The 23,555-nt window shown below is 38.1% G+C and overlaps 1 protein-coding gene across 2 annotated transcripts in view; it reads left to right on the top strand.

Moving 5' to 3' along the window:
- The window catches only part of LOC117099018 (phospholipid-transporting ATPase FetA-like), a 119,539-nt gene that overhangs the window by 23,050 nt on the left and 72,934 nt on the right, over window positions 1-23,555 (top strand). For both annotated transcript variants that reach the window (XM_033238181.1, XM_033238180.1), the window contains exons 3-4: window positions 18,718-18,776; window positions 22,978-23,091. In XM_033238181.1, coding sequence (XP_033094072.1) covers window positions 18,718-18,776; window positions 22,978-23,091 — 173 coding nt within the window. The remainder of the gene's footprint in view (window positions 1-18,717; window positions 18,777-22,977; window positions 23,092-23,555) is intronic.

Here is a 23,555-nt window from a genome sequence, read left to right as displayed (position 1 = left end):
TCACCACTCCTATTCAACATAGTGTTGGAAGTTCTGGCTAGGGCAATCAGGCAAAAGAAAGAAATCAAGGGTATTCAGTTAGGAAAGAAGAAGTCAAATTGTCCCTGTTTGCAGATGACATGATTGTATATTTAGAAAACCCCATTGTTTCAGCCCAAAATCTCCTTAAGCTGATAAGAAACTTCAGCAAAGTCTCAGGATACAAAATTAATGTGCAAAAATCACAAGCATTCTTATACACTAGTAACAGACAAACAGAGAGCCAAATCAGGAATGAACTTCCATTCACAATAGCTTCAAAGAGAATAGGCCGGGCGCGGTGGCTCAAGCCTGTAATCCCAGCACTTTGGGAGGCTGAGACGGGCGGATCACGAAGTCAGGAGTTCGAGACTATCCTGGCTAACACAGTGAAACCCCGTCTCTACTAAAAAATACAAAAAGCTAGCCAGGCGAGGTGGCGGGCGCCTGTGGTCCCAGCTACTCGGGAGGCTGAGGCGGGAGAATGGCATAAGCCCAGGAGGCGGAGCTTGCAGTGAGCTGAGATCCGGCCACTGCAGTCCAGCCGGGCGACAGAGCGAGACTCCGTCTCAAAAAAAAAAAAAAAAAGAGAATAAAATACCTAGGAATCCAACTTACAAGGGATGTAAAGGACCTCTTCAAGGAGAACTACAAACCACTGCTCAGTGAAATAAAAGAGGACACAAACAAATGGAAGAACATACCATGCTCATGGATAGGAAGAATCAAAATCGTGAAAATGGCCATACTGCCCAAGGTAATTTATAGATTCAATGCCATCCCCATCAAGCTACCAATGAGTTTCTTCACAGAATTGGAAAAAACTGCTTTAAAGTTCATATGGAACCAAAAAAGAGCCTGCATTGCCAAGACAATCCTAAGTCAAAAGAACAAAGCTGGAGGCGTCACGATGCCTGACTTCAAACTATACTACAAGGCTACAGTAACCAAAACAGCATGGTACTGGTACCAAAACAGAGATATAGACCAATGGAACAGAACAGAGTCCTCAGAAATAATACCACACATCTACAGCCATCTGATCTTTGATAAACCTGAGAAAAACAAGAAATGGGGAAAGGATTCCCTATTTAATAAATGGTGCTGGGAAAATTGGCTAGCCATAAGTAGAAAGCTGAAACTGGATCCTTTCCTTACTCCTTATACGAAAATTAATTCAAGATGGATTAGAGACTTAAATGTTAGACCTAATACCATAAAAACCCTAGAAGAAAACCTAGGTAATACCATTCAGGACATAGGCATGGGCAAGGACTTCATGTCTAAAACACCAAAAGCAACAGCAACAAAAGCCAAAATTGACCAATGGGATCTAATTAAACTAAAGAGCTTCTGCACAGTAAAAGAAACTGCCATCAGAGTGAACAGGGAACCTACAGAATGGGAGAATATTTTTGCAATCTACTCATCTGACAAAGGGCTAATATCCAGAACCTACAAAGAACTCAAACAAATTTACAAGAAAAAAACAACCCCATCAAAAAGTGGGCAAAGGATATGAACAGACATTTCTCAAAAGAAGACATTCATACAGCCAACAGACACATGAAAAAATGCTCATCATCACTGGCCATCAGAGAAATGCAAATCAAAACCACAATGAGATACCATCTCACACCAGTTAGAATGGCAATCGTTAAAAAGTCAGGAAACAACAGGTGCTGGAGAGGATGTGGAGAAATAGGAACACTTTTACACTGTTGGTGGGATTGTAAACTAGTTCAACCATTATGGAAAAGAGTATGGCAATTCCTCAAGGATCTAGAACTAGAAGTACCATATGACCCGGCCATTCCATTACTGGGTATATACCCAAAGGATTATAAATCATGCTGCTATAAAGACACATGCACTCGTATGTTTATTGCGGCACTATTCACAATAGCAAAGACTTGGAATCAACCCAAATGTCCATGAGTAACAGACTGGATTAAGAAAATGTGGCACATATACACCATGGAATACTATGCAGCCATAAAAAAGGATGAGTTTGTGTCCTTTGTAGGGACATGGATGCAGCTGGAAACCATCATTCTCAGCAAACTATCGCAAGAACAGAAAACCAAACACTGCATGTTCTCACTCATAGGTGGGAACTGAACAATGAGATCACTTGGACTTGGGAAGGGGAACATCACACACCAGGGCCTATCACGGGGAGGGGGGAGGGGGGAGGGATTGCATTGGGAGTTATACCTGATGTAAATGACGAGTTGATGGGTGCTGACGAGTTGGTGGGTGCTGACGAGTTGATGGGTGCAGCACACCAACATGGCACAAGTATACATATGTAACAAACCTGCACGTTATGTACATGTACCCTAGAACTTAGAGTATAACAAAAATAAAATAAAATAAAAAATTAATGAACAAAGTCTCCAAAAATATGGAATTATGTAAAATGGCCAAACCTAAGAATAATTGATGTTTCTGAAGGAGAAGAAAAAGTAAAAGTTTGGAAAACTTATTTGAAGGAATAAATGAGGCAAGCTTCTCTGACCTTGCTAGAGATTTAGATATCCAAATACAGGAAGCATAAAAAAATACTGGGAGATTTCTTGCAAAAAGACATCACCAAGCATATAGTAATCAGGCTATCTAAAGTCAATGTGAAGGAAAGAATTCTAAGAGCAGTGAGACAAAACCGTCAGTTAACCTGTAAAGGAAAACCCATCAGACTAACAGAAGACTTCTCAGCAGAAACCTTGTAAGCCAGAAGGGATTGGGGTCCTATCTTTAGCCTCCTTAAACAGAATAACTGTCAGCCAAGAATTTTGTATCTAGCAAAATTAAGTTTCATAAATGAAGGAGAAATAAAGTCATTTTCAGACAAATGCTGAGGGAATTTGTCACTACCATACCAATCCTACAAGAAATTCTAAAAGAAGTTCTAAATCTTGAAACAAAAGCTTGATAGGCAGCAAAATAGAACCTCTTGAAAGCATAAAACTCACAAGGCCTATGAAACAACAACACAATGAAAAATACAAAGTAGGTAACAACATGATAAATGGAATAGTACCTCACATCTCAATATTAATGTTAACTATAAATTGCTAGGCCGGGCGCGGTGGCTCAAGCCTGTAATCCCAGCACTTTGGGAGGCCGAGGCGGGCGGATCACGAGGTCAGGAGATCGAGACCATCCTGGCTAACACGGTGAAACCCCGTCTCTACTAAAAATACAAAAAATTAGCCGGGCGAGGTGGCGGGCGCCTGTAGTCCCAGCTACTCGGGAGGCTGAGGCAGGAGAATGGCGTGAACCTGGGAGGCGGAGGTTGCAGTGAGCTGATACCCGGCCACTGCACTCCAGCCTGGGTGACAGAGCAAGACTCCGTCTCAAAAAAAAAAAAAAAAAACTATAAATTGCTTAAATGCTTCACTTAAATGATACAGATTGGCAGAATGGATTTAAAAAATCACAAACCAAATATCTACTGTCTGCAAGAGATTCACCTAACATGTAAGGATTTATATAAACTCAAGGTAAAGGGGTAGAAAAAGATACTCCATGCAAATGGAAACCAAAAGCAAGCAGGAGTGGCTATTCTTATCTAAAATAAAATAGACCTTAAAGCAACAACAGTGAAAAAAAGACAAGGTCATTATACAATGATATAAAGCTCAATTACAAGAAGGTATTACAATCCTAAATTTATATACACCTAACACTGGAGCTCCCAGATTCATAAAACAGTTACCACTAGACTTACTAAATGAGATGGATAGCAACATAATAATAGTGGGGAACTTCAGTATTCCACTGACAGTACTAGAGAGATCATCAAGACAAAGTCAACAACAACAACAAAATGGACTTTAAATGGCACTCTGGAACAAATGGACCTAACAGATATTTATAAAACGTTCTACCCAAGATATGCACAATATGCATTCTTCTCATCAATATATTTAACATTCTCCAAGATAGACCATATGATAGGCCACAAAACAAGTTTTAATAAATTTATAAACATCAAAATTATATCAAGTATTTTCTCAGACCACAGTGGAATAAAAGTAGAAATTAACTGCAAAAGAAATGCTCAAAACTATACAAATACATGGAAATTAAACAATCTGCTCCTGAATTATTTTTGGGTTAACAATGAAATCAAGATGGAAATTTTAAAATTCTTTTAAATGAATGACAATAGTGACACAGATTATTAAAACCTCTGAGATACGGCAAAAAAAGTGCTAATGGGAAAGTTTATAGTGCTAAATGCCTGCATCAAAAAGTCGGAAAGATCACAAGTTGACAATCTAGTATCACACCTCAAGGAACTGGAGAAACAAGAACAAACTAAACCCAAAGCTCGCATAAGAAAAGAAATAATAAAGATCAGAGCAGAACTCAATGAAACTGAAACAAAAAAATGCAAAAGATAAATGAAACAAAAAGCTGGTTCTCTGAAAAGATAAACAAAATTGATAGACTATTAACTAGATCAACCAAGAAAAGAGAAAATTCAAATAAATTCTATTAGAAATAAAAACTGGAGATATTACAGTTGATGCCACAGAAATATAAAAGATCATCTGAGACTACCAACAACACCTCTATGCACGCAAACTAGAAAATCTAGAGGAAATGGATAAATTCCTGGAAACATACAGCTCTCCTAGATTAAGTCAGGAGGAAATAGGTCCCCTGAACAGACCAATAACAAGCAGTGAGATTGAATGGGTAATTTTTAAAAATTGCTAGCAATAAAAAAGCCCAGAGCCAGATGGATTCTAATGTGAATTCTACCAGACATTAAGAGAAGAATTGGTACCAATTCTACTGAAATATTTTGAAAGATTGAGAAAGAGGTAATCCTCCCTAAAACATGTACTATGTTAATATGTACATGATACTATGAAGCCAGTATCACCCTGATACCAAAACCAGGAAAGGACATTTAAAAAAAAGAAAACTATAGACCAATATGCCTGATAAACATAGATGCAGAAATCCTCAACAAAATACTAGCTAACCAAATCGAACAGCACATCAGAAAGATCAAGTGGGTTGATCAAACCTACCATAATCAAATAGGTTTCATCCCAGGGATTCAGGGATGGTTTAACATATGGAAGTCAATAATTGTGACACATCATGTAAACAGAATTAAAAACATATGATTGGCCGGGCACAGTGGCTCACTCCTGTAATATAGCACTTTGGGAGGCTGAGGCTGGTGGATCACAAGGCCAGGGGTTCAAGGCCAGCCTGACCAACATTGTGAAATCCCGTCTCTACTAAAAATACAAAAATTAGCCAGGCATGGTGGCATGCACCTGTAGTCCCAGCTACTCAGAAGGCTGAGGCAGGAGAATTGCTTGAACCTGGGAGACGGAGGTTGTGGTGAGCCATGATCGTGCCACTGCACTCCAGCCTGGGCAACAGAGCAAGACTCTGTCTCAAAAAAAAAAAAAAAAAAAAAGTATGATAATCTCAATAGATGCAGGAAAAGCGTTTGATAAAATCCAGCATTGCTTTGTGATAAAGACTGTCAATAAACTAGGTATAGAAGGGGACTTACCTCAAAATAGTAAAACCTATATATAACAAACCCACAGTCAATATCATGCTGAATGGGAAAAGTTGAAAGTATTCCCCCTGAGAACTCAAACAAGACAAGGATGCCCACTTTCACCATTTCTGTTCAACATAGTCCATTAGGACCTCCTAGCCAGAGCAATCAGGCAAGAGAAAGAAATAATGGGCATCTCAGTTGGAAAGAGGAAATCAAACTGTCTCTGTTCACTGGAGATATGGTCATATACCTAAAAGACCCTAAAGACTCCTCCAGAAGACTCCTAGATTTAATAAACAAATTGTGAAAAGTCTCAAGTTACAAAATCAGTATACACAAATCAGTAGCACTGCTATACACCAATAAACACCAAGCTAAGACTCACATCAGGAACACTCAATCTATTTTAAAAGAGCTGCAAAAAATATAAAATACCTAGGAATATATTTAACTAAGGAGGTGAAAGATCTCTACAAGGAGAACTATAAAACAATGCTGAAAGAAATTATAGATGATACAAACAAATGGAAACACATCCCATGCTCATGGATTAGAAGAATCAATACTGTGAAAATGACCACAGTGCCCAAAGCAATCTACAGATTCAATGCATGTCCTATCAAAATGCCAGCATAATTTTTCACAAAATTAAGAAAAACAATTCTACATATGGAACCAAAAAAGACCCTGAATAGCCAAAGCAATCCATAAGTAAAAAGAACAAACCTGGAGGCATCACATTACCAGACTTCAAATTATCCTACAAGGCTATAGTTACCAAAACAGCATAGTACTGGTATAAAAGTAGAAACATAGAGCAATGGAACGGAATAGAGAACACAGAAATAAAGCCAAGTACTTACAACCAACGGATCTTTGACAAAGCATACAAAAACATGAACTGTGGAAAGGACACCCTATTTGATAAATGGTGCTGGGAAAACTGGTTAGCCACATGTAGAAGAGTGAAGCTAGATCCCAATCTCTCACCATATATAAAAGTCAACTCAAAATGGATCAAGACTTAAATCCAACACCTGAAACCATAAAAATTCTAGAAGATAACCTTGGAAAAACTCTCTTGAACATTGGCCTTGGCAAAGAATTCATGACTAAAACCCCAGAGCTAATGCAACAAAAACAAATAAATGAGACCTAATTAAACTAAAAAGCTTCTGCACAGCAAAAGAGATAATCATCAGAGTAAACAGGTAACCTACAGAATGGGGGGAAATATTTGTAAACCCTGCATCCATCAAAGGACTAATATCAAGAATCTACAAGAAACTCAAACAAATCAGCAAGAAAAAAGCTAATAATCCCATCAAAAAGTGAGCCAATGACATGAATAGACATTTCTCAAAAGAAGATATACAAATGTCCAACAAACATGAAAAAAATGCTCAGCATTACTAATCATCAGGGAAATGCAAATTAAAACTGCAATGATATACCACCCTGCTCCTACAAGAATAGCCAAAAAACAATAGATATTGGTATGGATATGGTGAAAAGAGAAGGATGTGGTTGTAAGTATTTTTCTAATACACTGCTGGTGGGAATGTAAATTAGTACAATCTCTATGGAAAACAGTATGGAAATTCCTTAAAGAACTAAAAATAGATCTTCCGTTTGATTCAGCAGTCCTACTGCTGGATATCTACTCAAAAGAAAAGAAGTAATTATGTGAAAAAGACACATGCACATGTGTTTATTGAAGCACAGGTCACAGTTGCAAAGATACAGAACCAACCTAAGTGCGCACCAACCAATGAGTGGATAAAGAAAATGTTGTATATATACACCATGGAATACTACTCAGCCATAAAAAGGAATGAAATAATGTCTTTTGCAGTAATGTGGGTGGAGCTGGAGGACATTATTCTAAGTGAAGTAACTCAGGAATGGAAGACTAGCTACTGTATGTTATCACTTATAAGTGAGAGCTAAGCTATGAGTACACAAAGGCATACAAAGTGGTAAAATGGACTTTGGAGACTCAGAAGGGGGAGGGTGCAAATGGAGTTAGGGATAAAAAACTACATATTGAGTACGGTGTACATTGCTTGGGTGATGGGTGCACCAAAATCTCAGAATTCACCACTGTATAATGCATCCATGTAGCCAAAATCACTTGTACCTCAAAAGCTACTGAAATATTTTAATGTTTTTTTAATTAACATGAAATTATGTATATTTATTGTGTACAACATGTTTTGAAATGCACACACACACGCACAAAACCCCTTCCAGAATGGTTAAATCAAGCTAATTAACATATACATTACCTCACATAGTTGTCATTTTTATGGTGAGAGCACTTAAAATCTACTCTGAATTTTTCAAGAATACAATGTATTGTTATTTATTATAGTCACCATGTTGTACAATAGATCTCTGGAACTTATTCTTCCTATCTAACTGAAATTTGTAACCTTTGATCAACATTTCCCAAACTCCTCCCTCATCAGCCTCCCAGGCCCTGGTAACCACCATGCTATCCAGCCATAAAAAAGAGATAAATCCAGTCATTTTGCAAAAACATGGATGAATCTGGAGAACATTATGTTAAGTGAATAAACCAGACACAGAAAGACAAATACTGCATGATCTGACTCATATGTGGCATCTAAAAACGCTGATCTCATGACCTGTACCTATAAGGAGATCTTTGTTTAGTGGGAGAATGCTGGTATTGTAAGTAAGTATGATAAGTAAGTTAAATATAAACCATGGGATGTAGCTGTGGGTAGACTGAACCAGAAACATGCAATGAATTGGTGGTGAGAAAGCAAATTAGTTACTGCCCTTTCTGCAGGGCCATGGATACTGGCCTTTTCTGTGATGATTCTCTGCTACATCACTTAGCTATTCTTCTTACCATACATTTTTTTTAAAGAGATGGTGTCTTGCTATGTTGCCCAGGCTGGTCTTGAACTCCTGGGCTCAAGCAATCCTCCCCCTTCAGCCTCCCAAAATGCTGAGATTACAGGTGTAAGCCACCATGCCCAGTCATTTTACCATTCCTTACATGGAAATATCTGGTGGTTATGCTCCAGTTATCTCAGAAATGAAGTCTGGAGAGATGAAAAATAAATTTTCATGTGTATTCAAGACTTTAAGCCATATGGTTAGCTAAAATCTTCTGATAGCTGTAATGTTTTAGATTGTTATTTGACTAGATTAGGATAAATTGTGATCATTTGGTATCTGTCTGAGAAATTCCAGTATTCTTAATGCAAACTGACTCTGTATTCTCAAGCTGCTATAAGGAAATATCCAAGACTGGGTAATTTATAAAGAAAAGAGGTTTAACTGACTCACAGTTTCCACATGACTGGGGAGGCCTCAGGAAACTTACAATCATGGCAGAAGGCATCTCTTGCAGGGCAGCAGAAGAGAGAATGAGTGCAAGCAGGGGAAATGCCAGAGACTTTTAAAACCATCAGGTCTCATGAGACTCATTCACTATCATGAGAACAGCATGGGGGAAACGACACCTATGATCCGAATACCTCTACGTGGTCCCACCCTTGACACGTGGGGATTATGGGATTACAATTTAAGATGAGATTTTGGCTGGGGTCACAGCCAAATCATAACTGTCTCCAACTAATCTGACCTGAAATTAGCCCTTCATCCTTCCCCTTGCAGCTCTCTTCACTTATTTTTAGAGACAGGAAAAGGAAATTTCTGTGACACCCATTAAATGACTTGGCTGAAATCACCTAGGCCTGCTAATCTAGAACTACAGTAAGGGGTCATTGTTAAATTTGCCCTGCCAGCACCTGGGTTTAATGGAACTGTGAGTACAGTAGTATATGGAGAGTAAGCCTTGACTAATCCAGTAGTTAGAGACTTGCACTCCAGAAGATCATCTCATTGTTCTTGCATTAGCTGGAAAATCCCATTTGTGATCAATTCCCCATTGTGAACAAGGAAATATTTGTTCAGAATCTCCTAAGCCTGATTGCCACCTGACTAACTGGTCTTCATTCCTTTTCTGCCCTCCTCCTTCTTTTCCTGGTTACTTATAGTTCAGTGTGCTACTTTCTTTTGTTTCATCTTACAGAGCTCATTTTCCATTTTAGTTTCTGCCATTTCCTTGTCTAGGATAATTGCCAATCTTCTGTAGCTTTAGCCTCTAAAACCTGAGGTTGTATTATATATATTGCATAAGAGCTAAGTCTTTCACCCTGGCATTTGAGTCAAAACTCTAAGCATTATATCCTTAAACAGAGGCTTCTTCTATTTTGAGACTTCTACTACCTTTTTAACAGGTAGACTGAGAATTCTCCTCACTAGAGTATGGCTTTTGTACACTTCCTTTTCCACTACCTGGATTGGCCTAGTGCATCCACAGAAGGTAGCTGAAAGTTCAAAATCTATTTTGGGCACAGACAACTATATCAGTGATGCATATGGAATCTCCTTGACATATTATAAGACAAATAACAGAATATAACATTTAATGTGTACTTTTTTTTTTTTTTTGGTTGTTGTTAGAGGCAGGGTCTCCCTCTGTCACTCAGGCTGAAGTGCAGTGGCATGAGCAAGCTCCCTGCAGCCTCCAACTCCTGGGCTCAAGCAATTCTTCCACCTTAGCCTCCCATGTCGCTAGGACTACAGGTGTGTGGCACCATGCCCAGCTACATTAAATTTTTTTTGTTGTTGTTGAGACAGGGTCTCGCTACCTTGACCAGGCTGGTCTTGAACTCCTGGCCTCAAGTGAGCCTCCCTCCTTGGCCTCCCAAAGTGTTGGGATTACAAGCATGAGCCATTGCACACAGCCTAATGTGTACTTTTGTGTGGTTCTTATTTTTTATTTATTTTTCATTTGCCTTTCTCAAGTTAAAAATGTGTACTTTCGATTTGTCAGTAATCAGATAGGTGCTTTACATTTATCATCTCATTTAGCCCTATTAGCAGATACAGTAGGTTTTACTACCCCATTTTACACATGAAGAATATACAGTAGGTTTTACTACCCCATTTTATACATGAAGAAACTAAAGCCAAGAAATGAAAAGTGACTTGCCCTAGGTCACTTAACAATTTCGTTGCAGAGTCCAGTCTAGAATAGCTAAAATGTCCTGAGCATTTTCAATTATTAGGAATTGTTCTTAAATATTTTGTATGCCTTAACTCATTAATCCTCCCAATAAACTTATGAGTAGATATTATTGTCATTTCCATCTTACAGAAGAATCAAATGAGTCTCAGGTTAAGTTACTTTCTCAAGGCTAAGAAATCTGGCTTTCTAGCCCCCAATTCCTCTTCTCCTCCTGGTGAAAATCCTACTTTCCTTTTTCCCTCTTTCTTCATGGCAGGTCTGTCATCAAAGAACCAAAATAAGGTGAAGATTAATCCTGCCCTGACTTTGGAGTCTCAATCTGTCTTCACCAACTCAAGCTCTGAAGTAGAAGACTAAGATTTGAACCCTGACAGCCTGACTCAATTGTCTGTGTTCTTAACCACTATGGGAGCTTGCTATATTTTTAAACTTCAAGTCTATGGCACGTTTTATAACACCAGGTTGCTTCACTTCACCAAGATGTCTGGCCCTTTTAGTTCAATTATTTAACCATGCCCAGGCCAGCTTTTAGGACGGGTCCTTTGAAACCAGTCTTTGACTGAATAGGCTGTAGACTCAACCTTCAGTTCCTAATGGAGAATGAATTTTCCACAGTCACTAGTGGCTAGAAGTAGGTGTTTGTCCCCTGGAGTTCCATAGCTAGGACTTCTTCAACTAAACCATTTCCTAGACTCTCCTTGTCTCAGCTAATTTCCGACCTTCTGTTATTCTAACCTCTCACTCATAATTCACATGTTTTCATTCTTGTTTCAGCCAAACAGGAAAAACCTTTGAATTAACAAGTAATTACTTAGTAATGACTAAGTAACTTAGTCACCCGGTCTTCTCTCACAGTATTTACATGCCCCAGGGAATCTTGAATTAATCTTTATTATCCAGTGTGAAAACTTTCTTCCTGCCTTTATGATCTCAAACAAGGCTGGTTACTTTCTTTCCTTACAGTTTGCCTTTTTTCTCTCTCATACATTTAGTTTATTCTCTTAGATGGTTGTGCAAAGTGATATTTTAACCACTTTTCTCATCATTCTTTCTTTTCCTTCATCATAGACCTCTTAGGAAATCTGACTTTCTAGCCCCCAGTTTCTCTTCTTCTGATGAAAATCGTACTTTCCTTTCTCCTTCTTCTTTCTTCATGGCGGGTCTGTCATCAAAGAGCCAGAACAAGATGAAGGTTAATCCTGCCCCTAGGGCCGGGCGCGGTGGCTCAAGCCTGTAATCCCAGCACTTTGGGAGGCCGAGACGGGCGGACCACGAGGTCAGGAGATCGAGACCATCCTGGCTAACACGGTGAAACCCCGTCTCTACTAAAAATACAAAAAATTAGCCGGGCGAGGTGGCGGGCGCCTGTAGTCCCAGCTACTCCGGAGGCTGAGGCAGGAGAATGGCGTGAACCCGGGAGGCGGAGCTTGCAGTGAGCTGAGATCCGGCCACTGCACTCCAGCCTGGGTGACAGAGCAAGACTCCATGTCAAAAAAAAAAAAAAAAAAAAAAATCCTGCGCCTACTTTGGAGTCTCAGTCTGTCTTTAGCAACTCAGGCTCTGAATCTTGGAATCTACTGCTTTACTTTACTCTTCAACTCAAAGAGGGAGATATGTGTTCAGTATTCAGTTGTTGTGTAGAGCCTGAACCCCATCCCTCAGAACTAGTGAGAGAATGGCCTGTTGCACCCAGATAAATTACTGGCAGAAGCTGTTAGACCCTCATTAGGTTAAAAAATAATCAGGGATATTTAGGATTAAATTTAATAAGAAATGTAAAATCCAGTAAGAAAATATTATAACTCTATCAAGAGTTATAAAATAATATTTCTAAACAAATAGAGAGGTTTTACTGGTCTGAAGGGATAAATGGCATGGGAGAAACTGATTTTGTTAACTAATCCATTAATATATTGAGTATGAACATAGCCTGTCCAGGGACTGGAGAATCTCAACACAAATAGAAACACCAATACTTCTCTAGTGCCCTGCCTTAATCAGGTAGCTATCTGTGCCCCCTGAGAAAGTCCCTGCACAAAGGGCATAGGCCATACACCAGCTCTAAATCCTAGATGGGACTAAATTATCTGAGTTATGCGTAGTACACTGCTTTGGAGAGGCTAAGCTTCAATGATTAGCAGAAGCCCTTGTATCATGCAGTTGTAAATAAGCCACTAACCAGTCAAAATAAAGCTCCACAAAATATATTAATCCCATCTCACGTAAGTATAAAACTTCTCCCATGTTTATTCAGCTAGTAATCATCCAGTAACCATTCATCCTAATAATCACAAGAATAAAATATAACAAGAAATGTACTAGTCCAGTAGAACAAACTATGAGCTGCATAGCTGGGTTGTAAGCATAGTCCAGAGAAGACTCATAGTCATTTGCTTATGTATTGCTGGTAAGCTGACTATATAGACATGATCATCATGCACAAAGGAGTCCTCCTGGGACGCCAACAGCTATCTCTCTGTCTCTCTCACAGGAATATAGCACGTTACCAGATAGGGGACTAATATTGCAAAAATGTCAACTCTGTCCAAATTAGTGTGTATAATCTAAATCTATTTACTCTCAAATCCTTGGGTAAGACTAGCTGAACATCCCAATTTCATCTTGGTAACAATTTATACAAATGGTAACCACAAAGAACGTCTCTAGTAGATATAGAAAAGAGAAAGATAGGAATCAAAGCACGCCACTACAAAAGTCATCAGATCACAAAGGTAGACAGCAAGAGAAGAACGAAGGAACTACAAAACACTCAGAAAACAACAAAATGGCAATAGTAAATACCTATCTATAATTACTTTAAATGTAAATAGATTGAATTCTTCCATCAAAAGACTGACTAGAATTGTTGAATGAAAAAACAAAACAAACAAACAAAAAAACAAGATCTAACAATATACTACCCACAAGAGAGTCACTTTAGCTTTAAGGACATACATAGGCTGAAAGTGAAGGGATGTAAAAAGATATTCTGTGCAAATGGTAACTGAAAGAGGGCAAGGATGGCTATATTTATGTCAGACAAATCTGTCATAAAAGATAAAAAGGTCATTATTTTATGATAAAAGGGCCAATTCATAAATAGGATATAACACTAATGAGTATAAATTCATCCAACAACAAAGCACTTAAATGTATGAGGCCAAAGGAAGACAGCAAGAGAGGAACAAAGGAACTACAAAACACTCAGAAAACAATTAACAAAATGGCAATAGTAAATACTTACCTATCTATAATTACTTTAAATATATAAGGCAAAGATAAACAGAACTGAAGGGAGAAATAGACAGCAGTACAGTAATAGTAGAGAACCTCATTAATCCCCTTTCAACAATAGAATCATTCAGAAACAGAATCAAGGAAACAGTAGACTTGAATAACACTGTGACCAAAGGGACCTAGCAGATATATACAGAACATTCCATCCCCAAACAGCAGAATATGTTGTTCTTTTCCCAGTATAAATCACATGTTGGGCCACAAAACATGTCTTAACAAATGTAAAAAGATTGGAAGTATATTAAGTATCTTTCCTAACCACATGGTATGAAACTAGACTAACCAATGGATCAAAAAAGAAATCAAAAAGGTAAAGTAAAAATACCTTTATATAAATGGAAACATAACAAAACAAAGTTGTTCTAAGAGAGAAGTTTATTGCAATAAATGCCTACATTAAGGGAAAAAAGAAAGATCTCAATTAAACAACCTACCTTTATACCTTAAGGAACTAGGAAAAGAACAAATTAAGCCCAAAGTTAGCAGAAGGAAGGAGTGAGAGTAAAAATAAATAAAATGGAGAATAGAAAAACAATAAGAAAAATTACTGAAACTAAGAATTGGTTTATTGAAAAGATAAACACAATTGACAAACCCTTAAGTAAACTTTTATTTTTAAAAGAGAAGACTCTAAAATTCAAAATGAAAGAGAAAAGATTACAACTGATGCCACAAAAATAAAAAGGATCACAAGAGACTATTATAAAGTTATATGCCAACAAATTGAATAACCTAGAAGAAGTGGATAAATTCCTAGAGACATGCAACCTGCCAAGCCTGATTAACAAAGGAAAACTCTAAACAGACTAATAAGTAAGGAGATCGAATTAGTAATCAAAAACCTCCCAGCAGGCCAGGTGCAGTGGCCCACGCCTGTAATCCCAGCACTTTGGGAGGTCAAGGCAGGCAATTAACCAGATGGCTTCACAGGTTAATTCTATCAAACATTTAAAAAAGAATTAACATTAGTCCTTCTTAAACTCTTCCTAAAATTGAAAAAGAGAGAACACTTTCAAACTCATTTTATCATGCCAGCATTACTCTGATACCAAAGCCAGACAAAGACACTACAAGAAAAGAAAAGTATTGGCCAATACTTCTGATAGATGCAAAACTCCTCAACAAAATACTAGCAAATAAATCCATTATCACAGTAAAAGAATCATATATCATGACCAAGTGGGTCTTATCTCTAGGACACAAAGATCACTTAACATATGCAAATTAATTAGTGTGATACACCACATCAACACAGTGAAGGATAAAAACCGCATTATCTCAGTAGATACAGAAAATGCATATGGTCAATTGATTTTCAAAAGGGCGTAAAAACTGTTCATTGGGAAATGAATAGTCTTTTCAACAAATGGTGCTGGTAGAACTGGATATACATATACAAAAATATAAAAATAAAAATGGACCCCTACTTCACACCATATACAAGAATTAATGCAAAACAGATCAAAGACTTAAATGTAAGAGCTAAAACTATACAACTCTTTTTAATTTTGTTTATTTATTTATTTTTGGAGTCTTGCTCTGCTGCCCAGACTAGAGTGTGGTGGTGCAATCATGGCTCATTGGCCAGCCTCAATCCTGGCCTCAAGTGATCATCCCACCTCAGCCTCCTGAATAGCTGGGATCACAGGCTGCACCATCATGCCTAATTTTAGTTTTTGTAGAAATGGGATCTCACTGTGTTGCGCAGATTCGTCTTGAACTCCTGGGCTCAAGCAACTCTCCTGCCTCAACCTCCCAAAGTACAGGTGTGAGTCACTGCATCTGGGCTATAAAACTTTTAGAAAAAGAAATAGGAGTAAATTCTAATGACCTTGGATTAGGAATGGTTTCTTAACTATGACACCAAAAACACAAATGACCAAAGAAAAAACAAATAGGACTTCATCAAAATAAAAAATTTTGTTAAAAAAAATCTTAAAAAAATAAAAAATTTTGTTTCTTCAAAGCAAACTTTCAAGAAAATGAAAAGACAACTCAGAATGGTACAAAATATTTGCAAATCATATATTTGATAAGGGCCTTCTATCCAGAATATATAAAGAACTCTTACAGTTCAGTGATAAAGAGACAGCACAATTTAAAAATGGTCAAAGACCGCCGGGCGCGGTGGCTCAAGCCTATAATCCCAGCACTTTGGGAGGCCAAGACGGGCGGATCACAAGGTCAGGAGATCGAGACCATCCTGGTGAACACAGTGAAACCCCGTCTCTACTAAAAATACAAAAAAAAAAACTAGCCGGGTGAGGTGGCGGGTGCCTGTAGTCCCAGCTACTTGGGAGGCTGAGGCAGGAGAATGGCGGGAACCCGGGAGGGGGAGCTTGCAGTGAGCTGAGATCCGGCCACTGCACTCCAGCCTGGGTGACAGAGCAAGACTCCGCCTCAAAAAAAAAAAAAAAAATGGTCAAAGACATTAACAGTAGACACTGTGGACACTAGCGGGGGAGGGGTTGCTGATGCAATATACCTATGCCACAAAACTGCACGTGTACCCCCTGTATGTAAAACAAAAGTTGAAATTTTAAAAAAATGGTCAAATAATCTGACTAGACATTTCTTCAAAGGAAAAATATGCAAATAGCTAATAAGCACATGAAAAGATACTCATCATCATTAGTCATTAGGGAAATGCTAATCAAAACCACAGTGAGATACTATTTCACAGCCTTTAAAATTACTACAGTAAAAAGCATGAGCAATAACAAGTGCTGGAGAGAATGTGGAGAAATTGGGACACTCATACATTGTGAGGAGGGAATGTAAAATAGTACAGATACTGTAGAAAACTGTTAAGCAGTTCCTCAAAAAATTAAACATAAAGTTACCATTTGACCTATTGATTCTACTCCTAGGTATATACTCAAGAGGAATGAAAACATGTTTACACAAAAACTTATACATGGATGTTCATAGCTGTATTCTTCACAGTAGCCAAAAGGTGGAAACAAACCAAATGCCCAAATATGGATGAATAGATAAGTAAAATGTGGTACATCCAAACATTGACATATTGTTCAGATGTAAAAAGGAATGAAGTACTGATACATACTACAACATGAATGAACCTTGGAAACATTATTCTAAGTGAAAGAAGCCAGTTTCGAAAGACCACATATTTTATGCTTCCATTTATGTAAAATGTCCAGAATACACAAATCCACAGAGACAGAGAGTAAATTAGTAGTGTCTACCAGGGACTGAGAGGAGAGGTGAGACTGAGAGTATATGTATGAGGTGTCTTTGGAGAATGATGAATATGTTCTGGAATTAACGATGATGGTTGCATAACCATGAATATACTAAAAGCCACTCAATTGTACACTTTTGGGGGGTGAATTTTATATTATATGAATCATAGCTAAAAAAAAAAACTTGAACAATTGCAGGGTTGGGTTTCTAGGACCTGGAGCCAGAGACTCCTCTTGGAGGAATGAATCAAGTAGCTCAAGATCAGAGTAGGAGTTGGTAGCCTAGGATAGAATTTTTGAGGGCCAAGGAAGGAAGTTTCTTTTTATTTTTGTGAGCCATGGGCCAAGGAGGACCTTAGGGGGCCAGAAGAGCTTTAAAGTAGATATTCAATACAACTCAGAGGCAGAGGAGTTGCTACGGCCCACTCTCTGAGGGGGCAAATTCTATGGAGACATTACCTAGGAATTACTAGAAGCATTAAGGGTAGAAAGCTTAGGAGCACTGTCAGCCTTCAGGCTAAATTCTAGATTGCTTGGTATAATACATAGGCTTAAGAGAACTGGGAAGCACTTAATCCGTATCATCCAAATAACTAAAGCATCTTCTCCTCCAGGAATACCTCTATGTCCTACTTTCCCTGACTTCCATCCCCTCTTCTGTGCACCTCCAATCTGTATCTCTGCCCTTACATTAGATTGAAATTTTATTTTGTATTTGTCTTTCCTACTAGGAATAGGAGTACCAAGATGGTCAGGGATGACGTTTTCCTCATCTCATAACCCTAGGACCTAGCACAGGGCCTGAACCTGCCAAGAACTCAGCAAATGCTTGCTGAACCAAGGAAGAACCAAAGAGACTATAGGAATATTTCATTCAGGGGAGAAAGATCTATTGATTATATATATATACACACACATATATATGTATGTATGTGTGTGTGTGTATATATATATTTGTTCATAGCATGGTAACAGGCTCACTATTTGTAATAATTTGTAACAAACACCTCTATGTTTTAATGTAATGATTTTGTCAAGTAGTTATCAGGCTTCTACTATACTAAAGTCCTTGAAGTCAGAGACTGTCTTACTCATCGTTTTATCCCTCCACGGCATCCAGTACACTGGCCTCTGTGCAATAGATGCTCAGTCATGATTTACTAATTTAAATTTAGTTAAGCAAGTTTAGGACAAGCTGACTTGGAAAACAGCCTCAGATATATTAAGACAAAGTGCTAAAATTGACTTATGAGGGAAGGCTGGGTTTCTGTGTTTGGCAGTAAAATTGGTGCAGACCATCTTGTTGTCTGTGGAGACATAATCTAGGAAGTACTAGAAGCATTGATGGTGGAGAACTCCTCAGGAGTTACTTGTCCTCCAGAAAGCTCGAATACTTGAGTATTTTTATTTTTATTATATTTCTTGATTATTTTGATTAAAGAGACAAAATCCCATGCTTAAATAGGTATCTTCAGCAAGAAAGTGTGGGGATCTAGTGAAGTCTTCACTAGCAGCCAACATCCCAGTCCGATATACACAGGGGCATCCATCTCATCGTTTATCCCATCTTTTTTCAGAACACGAAAGGTATCTGCAAGCCAACAACAAAGAATTCAACAGTATTTTTGTATATCCAGTGAGTGTCTTCCCTCTGGCTGTTTTAGAAGGGGGTCAGTGTTCTATAATATTCTTCTTTGTTGGGGGAGCATGAAATTCTTTGTAGATGCAGATCCTATAACACAGATTCTATTACACTTTCTTTCAAGCTCCTAAACAATGAGTGGTGCAATGAAGGCTCAGAAGCCAAAATTAATCCAGTGACATAAGCTAGGGAGAGAATGTCTCAGATTTCAGGTTTATATGTAACTCCCAGAAAATAAATACTGTAGCTTTTTCTTGCACAAATGAAAGCATTGTTCTAGAATTTTATTTTTTCACTTAGACACTTATCTATGACAACACATATAGATATCCCTCATTTATTTAATAGCGACATTGTTTTTCATTATATTGATAAACCTTGATTTATTTAGTCCGTCTTCTATTGATGAACATTTAAATGTCTCCAGTGTTTTGCTATGCTAAATGGTGCTGAATGAACACCATTATACATATATTTTGGCACATTTGTGTGACTGTATCTTGTGAAAGTTTCCTAAAAGTAAATTGGCTGTGCCAAAAGAAAAACACACTAAAAATTTAAAATTATCAGAGGCCAGATTGCCCCCAAAAAGAATTATATCCATTTATGTTTCTACTTAAAGTAGAGACTGCCCGTTTCTCCACATTCCTATCAAACTCACTATTATCAATCTTTTTCATCTTTGCCAGCTCTTAGATGAAAATGACATTCATGTTAATTAGCCTTTTGTATTTCTTTTTCTGGAAAATACCTATTAATGATCTTTGCTCACTTTCTATTGGATTGTTCATTTTTCACTTATTTATGTATCTATGACTAAGTAATTCATGAAAAGATATATATTGAAAAGGCATGCTCCAATACCCCATCTTTGTCCATATCTGCTCCCCTGAGGGAACCACTGTTAGTTTTCTTGTGTGTATTAATCAGATTAGTGTCTCTTTGTGCAAATAAAGCAAATACAAATACATAGTCTTATTTTCCTATTTTTATACTATTCTGAACCTTAACAATGTATCCTGGAGATGTTTTCATCATCATAATTTTGTAATAGTTTTTTCTTTTTTTCCTTCTTCAGCTATAACATATAGTATTTGCTCTGCAGATTTAACATACATGCATGTGTAGCTATGTATACATATACATAGCTATAATTATATAAAAATATATGTTTGTGGTCTCTGTGGGATATTAGTTTATGATTTCTAAGTAAGAGTGATATATTAGTCCAATCTCACACTGCTATAAATAACTACCTGAGACTGGGTAATGTATGAAGAAAAGAGGTTTAATTGACTCACAGTTCCTCAGGCATAACTGGAAGCATGACTGGGAGGCCTCAGGAAACTTTCAATAATGGCAGAAGACAAAGGGGAAGCAAGCACCTTCTTCACGTGGTGGCAGGAAAGACAGAGAGAGAGTGAAGGGGATCCTACACTTTTAAATCATCAGATCTTGTGAGAACACAAGAATAGCATAGGGGAAATCCGCCTCCATGATTCAATCACCCCCCACCAGGTCCCTCTGCAACACTGGGAATTACAATTAAACATGAGATTTGGGTGGGGGACACAGAGCCAAACCATATCAAATGGTTCTGGATAATAATAGTATCCAAGATATGACCATGAGAGCAGGTTTTTCTCTTCTGTATCTTCTAGACCTACGTAACAAGCAGTGGGGACAGTAAATCTAGGTTTGGGCATCAGACAGATCTGAGCTTGAATATAGCTCAGCCTTTACTAACCTTAATGTCTTAGGCAAGTTTGTTAACTTCTCTGATCTTCAGTTCTTTCATCTGTAAAATGGGCATAATAATGTTCACCTTGCATGGTGGTCATAGGAGTTAAGTATGGTTCTGAAAATATTAGTTCTGTTTCTCCAATAATTAGCCCTTGGAAAAAGGGTATCTCATTTATCTCTGCATACAGAGTATATCTGTGATACAGTTTCTATCACAATGTTATACACACAGCCAACATTCAATAAATATATATTGAATATTTAATGAGTGAATGAACAGATTTGACTGATTCTGATATATTTAACACCATTTCATTTTCCTGGCCCTGAGCATTGCTCATTTTCCTATTTCTCTGCCTTCTTCCACTGTGACTCCTTGTCATCTTCCCAACTCCTAACTACCGATTCTCATTATATCCTTGGCCTTTTATTCTCTTCTATTTTCCCAGTTAACCTTCAGTCCCATATCACTGCTCAAAGAAAAAAATAACCAAACCAAAATTAACCACCTCTATCATGTTTGAATTTTATCACCTCTGCCAAAAGGACTAAACCCTGAGGAACTTCATAGTTAAGGAGATGTTATTAGGATATTGCTTCTGGTTTTACATTTAAGAGCAAAATGAAACACTCTAGTTGTCAAGTTAGTAAATAAATACCTGTACTTCTATCTTGAGGCAGAATGCTACCTACGAGTAGAAACCTGAAATGTATTAAATGGCTATACAATCAAATGGAAAATCAACAGTGAAGGCTAGCTACATCAGTAAGGCCACCTCTCAGAAGATCTTTGGGTCCAAGTATCACAGCCATCTGGACATAGACACGGACAAATTCAAAGTATCTTATGATCAAAGAAAGCTATTACCATGTTAGAATTATATACTCTCATGACAAGAAGGGCCCTTAGAGATCATTTCACTAGAACTTTGTTCGAGACAGACCATGAGCTTCTCCAGAAGAGACCCTAATTATTTTTCAGCCTCCACTAGTATAGTCCAGCATAGGACTGTGAACAGAGCAAGCCTTGAGAAATGCTATAGTGTCTGATTGATTATTATTTGGAAAATCATGGAGAGAACACCAAGGAAATCTTGGTTTTGGCTTGGATCTTTAAACTCATAAGTGCTAAGTAATATGACCAGCTTCTCATCCCTGAGGAAATAGACCTTGGGCAATGCTTGACTGGATAGCCTATCTAACTTTCTGGGTGGGGACACAAGATTCAGGTTTTAGTCTTAGCACTGAATGGTTTTAATTCTCTGGGAGAAAGACTTTGATGCCCTCCTAAGGCAGGGCCTAGCAAGAATTGTTCATGCTTGAGTGGTATCTGTACTCCAGGCCAGCAGGTAGGTTCTTCTTTTTTAAAAAAAAAACAAAAAACTGTAAGTTCAGGGGCACATGTGCAGGATATATAGGTTTGCTACATAGGTAAGTCTGTGTCATGGGGATTTTTTGTACAGATTATTTTATCAGTCAGGTATTAAGCCTAGTATCCATTAGTTATTTTTATTCTTTTGTTCTGTCTTTTTAAATGGAAGAGGTAGGAGATAAGCCCTGAACTTAGAGAATTATTTGGTCTTATTCTCCTGCTTTTAGAGCTCTTAGATTTGAGCTCTGACATCTTAGGACAAATGATTTAAGACTCCAAGGTAGAAAGTAAGATGGTCCTGTGAACATCTTGAGATCAGAATCGAGGAAGTTGACAAGTTCCCATTTTCACTCAGCAAAATAATAGCTTAGATATAAGCCAAAACTCTTTAAATCCTCTTAGGACAATTAAGGGCCAAATGATTCTCCAATGCTGATAGTGACCCCTATTGAAACCTTCAGTGGGCTAGGGTTGAAAGACAGTTTTTTGCTTTTAGCATCTGACATCCTTCAACATTGCAAAAAGCACAGAAAGGCACACCAGACTGAGTTTGCCCGGCTAAGGAAAGCTTTGTTAGAGAGCTCTGGATGCAGTACCTCAATTTCCTCGTCCTCAAAAGTACCCCCCTCATAGAGTTGTTGTGAGGAGTAAATGAGTTGCTACATATAAAATGCTAGAAAAGTGCCTTTCACGTAGTAAGTATTCAATAAATGTAAGTTTTTATTGCTGTTGATTTGATTATCATTATTACTATCAATAACATCAATAAACAAGAACTCTATCAGGGCAGAGATACATTCCCCTAAGTATCATATAGAGCAGCCTTGCCTTCTTTATACCCTCTAGGCCTCTCTAGGCCTCAAGGAAAAGGGGGAAATTAGAGATTCCTTCCCTCTCTCCCTCCCCGTGCTGGTGGTTGGAGTTGGGGTGCTTTGGTGGCTTTTTCTCATTTCACTCAGTGGTTTTGGTCTTTTTTGTAGGGGAGGGGTAGACTGGGAGGTAGGGGCAGCTGCTTATTAACCCAGTTTTGAGCTGTCTTTTGTCTAATTGTGTATTTCTTGTTTGTTTGTTTACTCACAGAACAATACCATCAAGACCTCAAAATATAGTGTCTTTAATTTCCTGCCCCTGAACCTATTTGAACAGTTCCAGAGACTTGCAAATGCATATTTCCTCATTTTGCTATTTTTACAGGTATTGCTTTTGGGGGCCTTTTTCACAGAGTATTTTACGAACCTCTCTGGGGTCAGGCTGTATAATCAGTTTTTCTCCTACCTAAACTGGGAAATGTCTTCTGTCTTTAGACAACAGGAACATGGATGACTGGAGTCTCAGACCAGTCCCTTAGAATAGCTGTGGTCAGGATTAGCTAGTGTATAGCAAGCCTCTATACTAGGAAAGGGACAAGGTCACCACATTCCAAGGAAGGGGAGCTCCTCATCATGGCTGCATTGCCACAGTTCAGCTTAACCATAGGGGGCTACACATTCTTCACCACAACCAGAACTCCAACTCTATTCCTCCTTCTTGTCCCAGCCTCCCTGACATAAAATCAACATATGGGAGTGCTAAAGAAGGTTTAGGATGGTTTAGAATATGAGTGCCAGCATAAGAACAGGAAGCAGGGTAGGGTAGGCCCAAATTGGGAGAGAGGGACA

Source organism: Trachypithecus francoisi, unplaced genomic scaffold, assembly GCF_009764315.1.
Source record: "Trachypithecus francoisi isolate TF-2019V2 unplaced genomic scaffold, Tfra_2.0 Lachesis_group16, whole genome shotgun sequence".
Lineage (NCBI taxonomy): Eukaryota > Metazoa > Chordata > Mammalia > Primates > Cercopithecidae > Trachypithecus > Trachypithecus francoisi.
The sequence above is the reverse complement of the archived record's forward strand: the minus strand, read 5'-3'. Positions and strand labels throughout refer to the sequence as shown.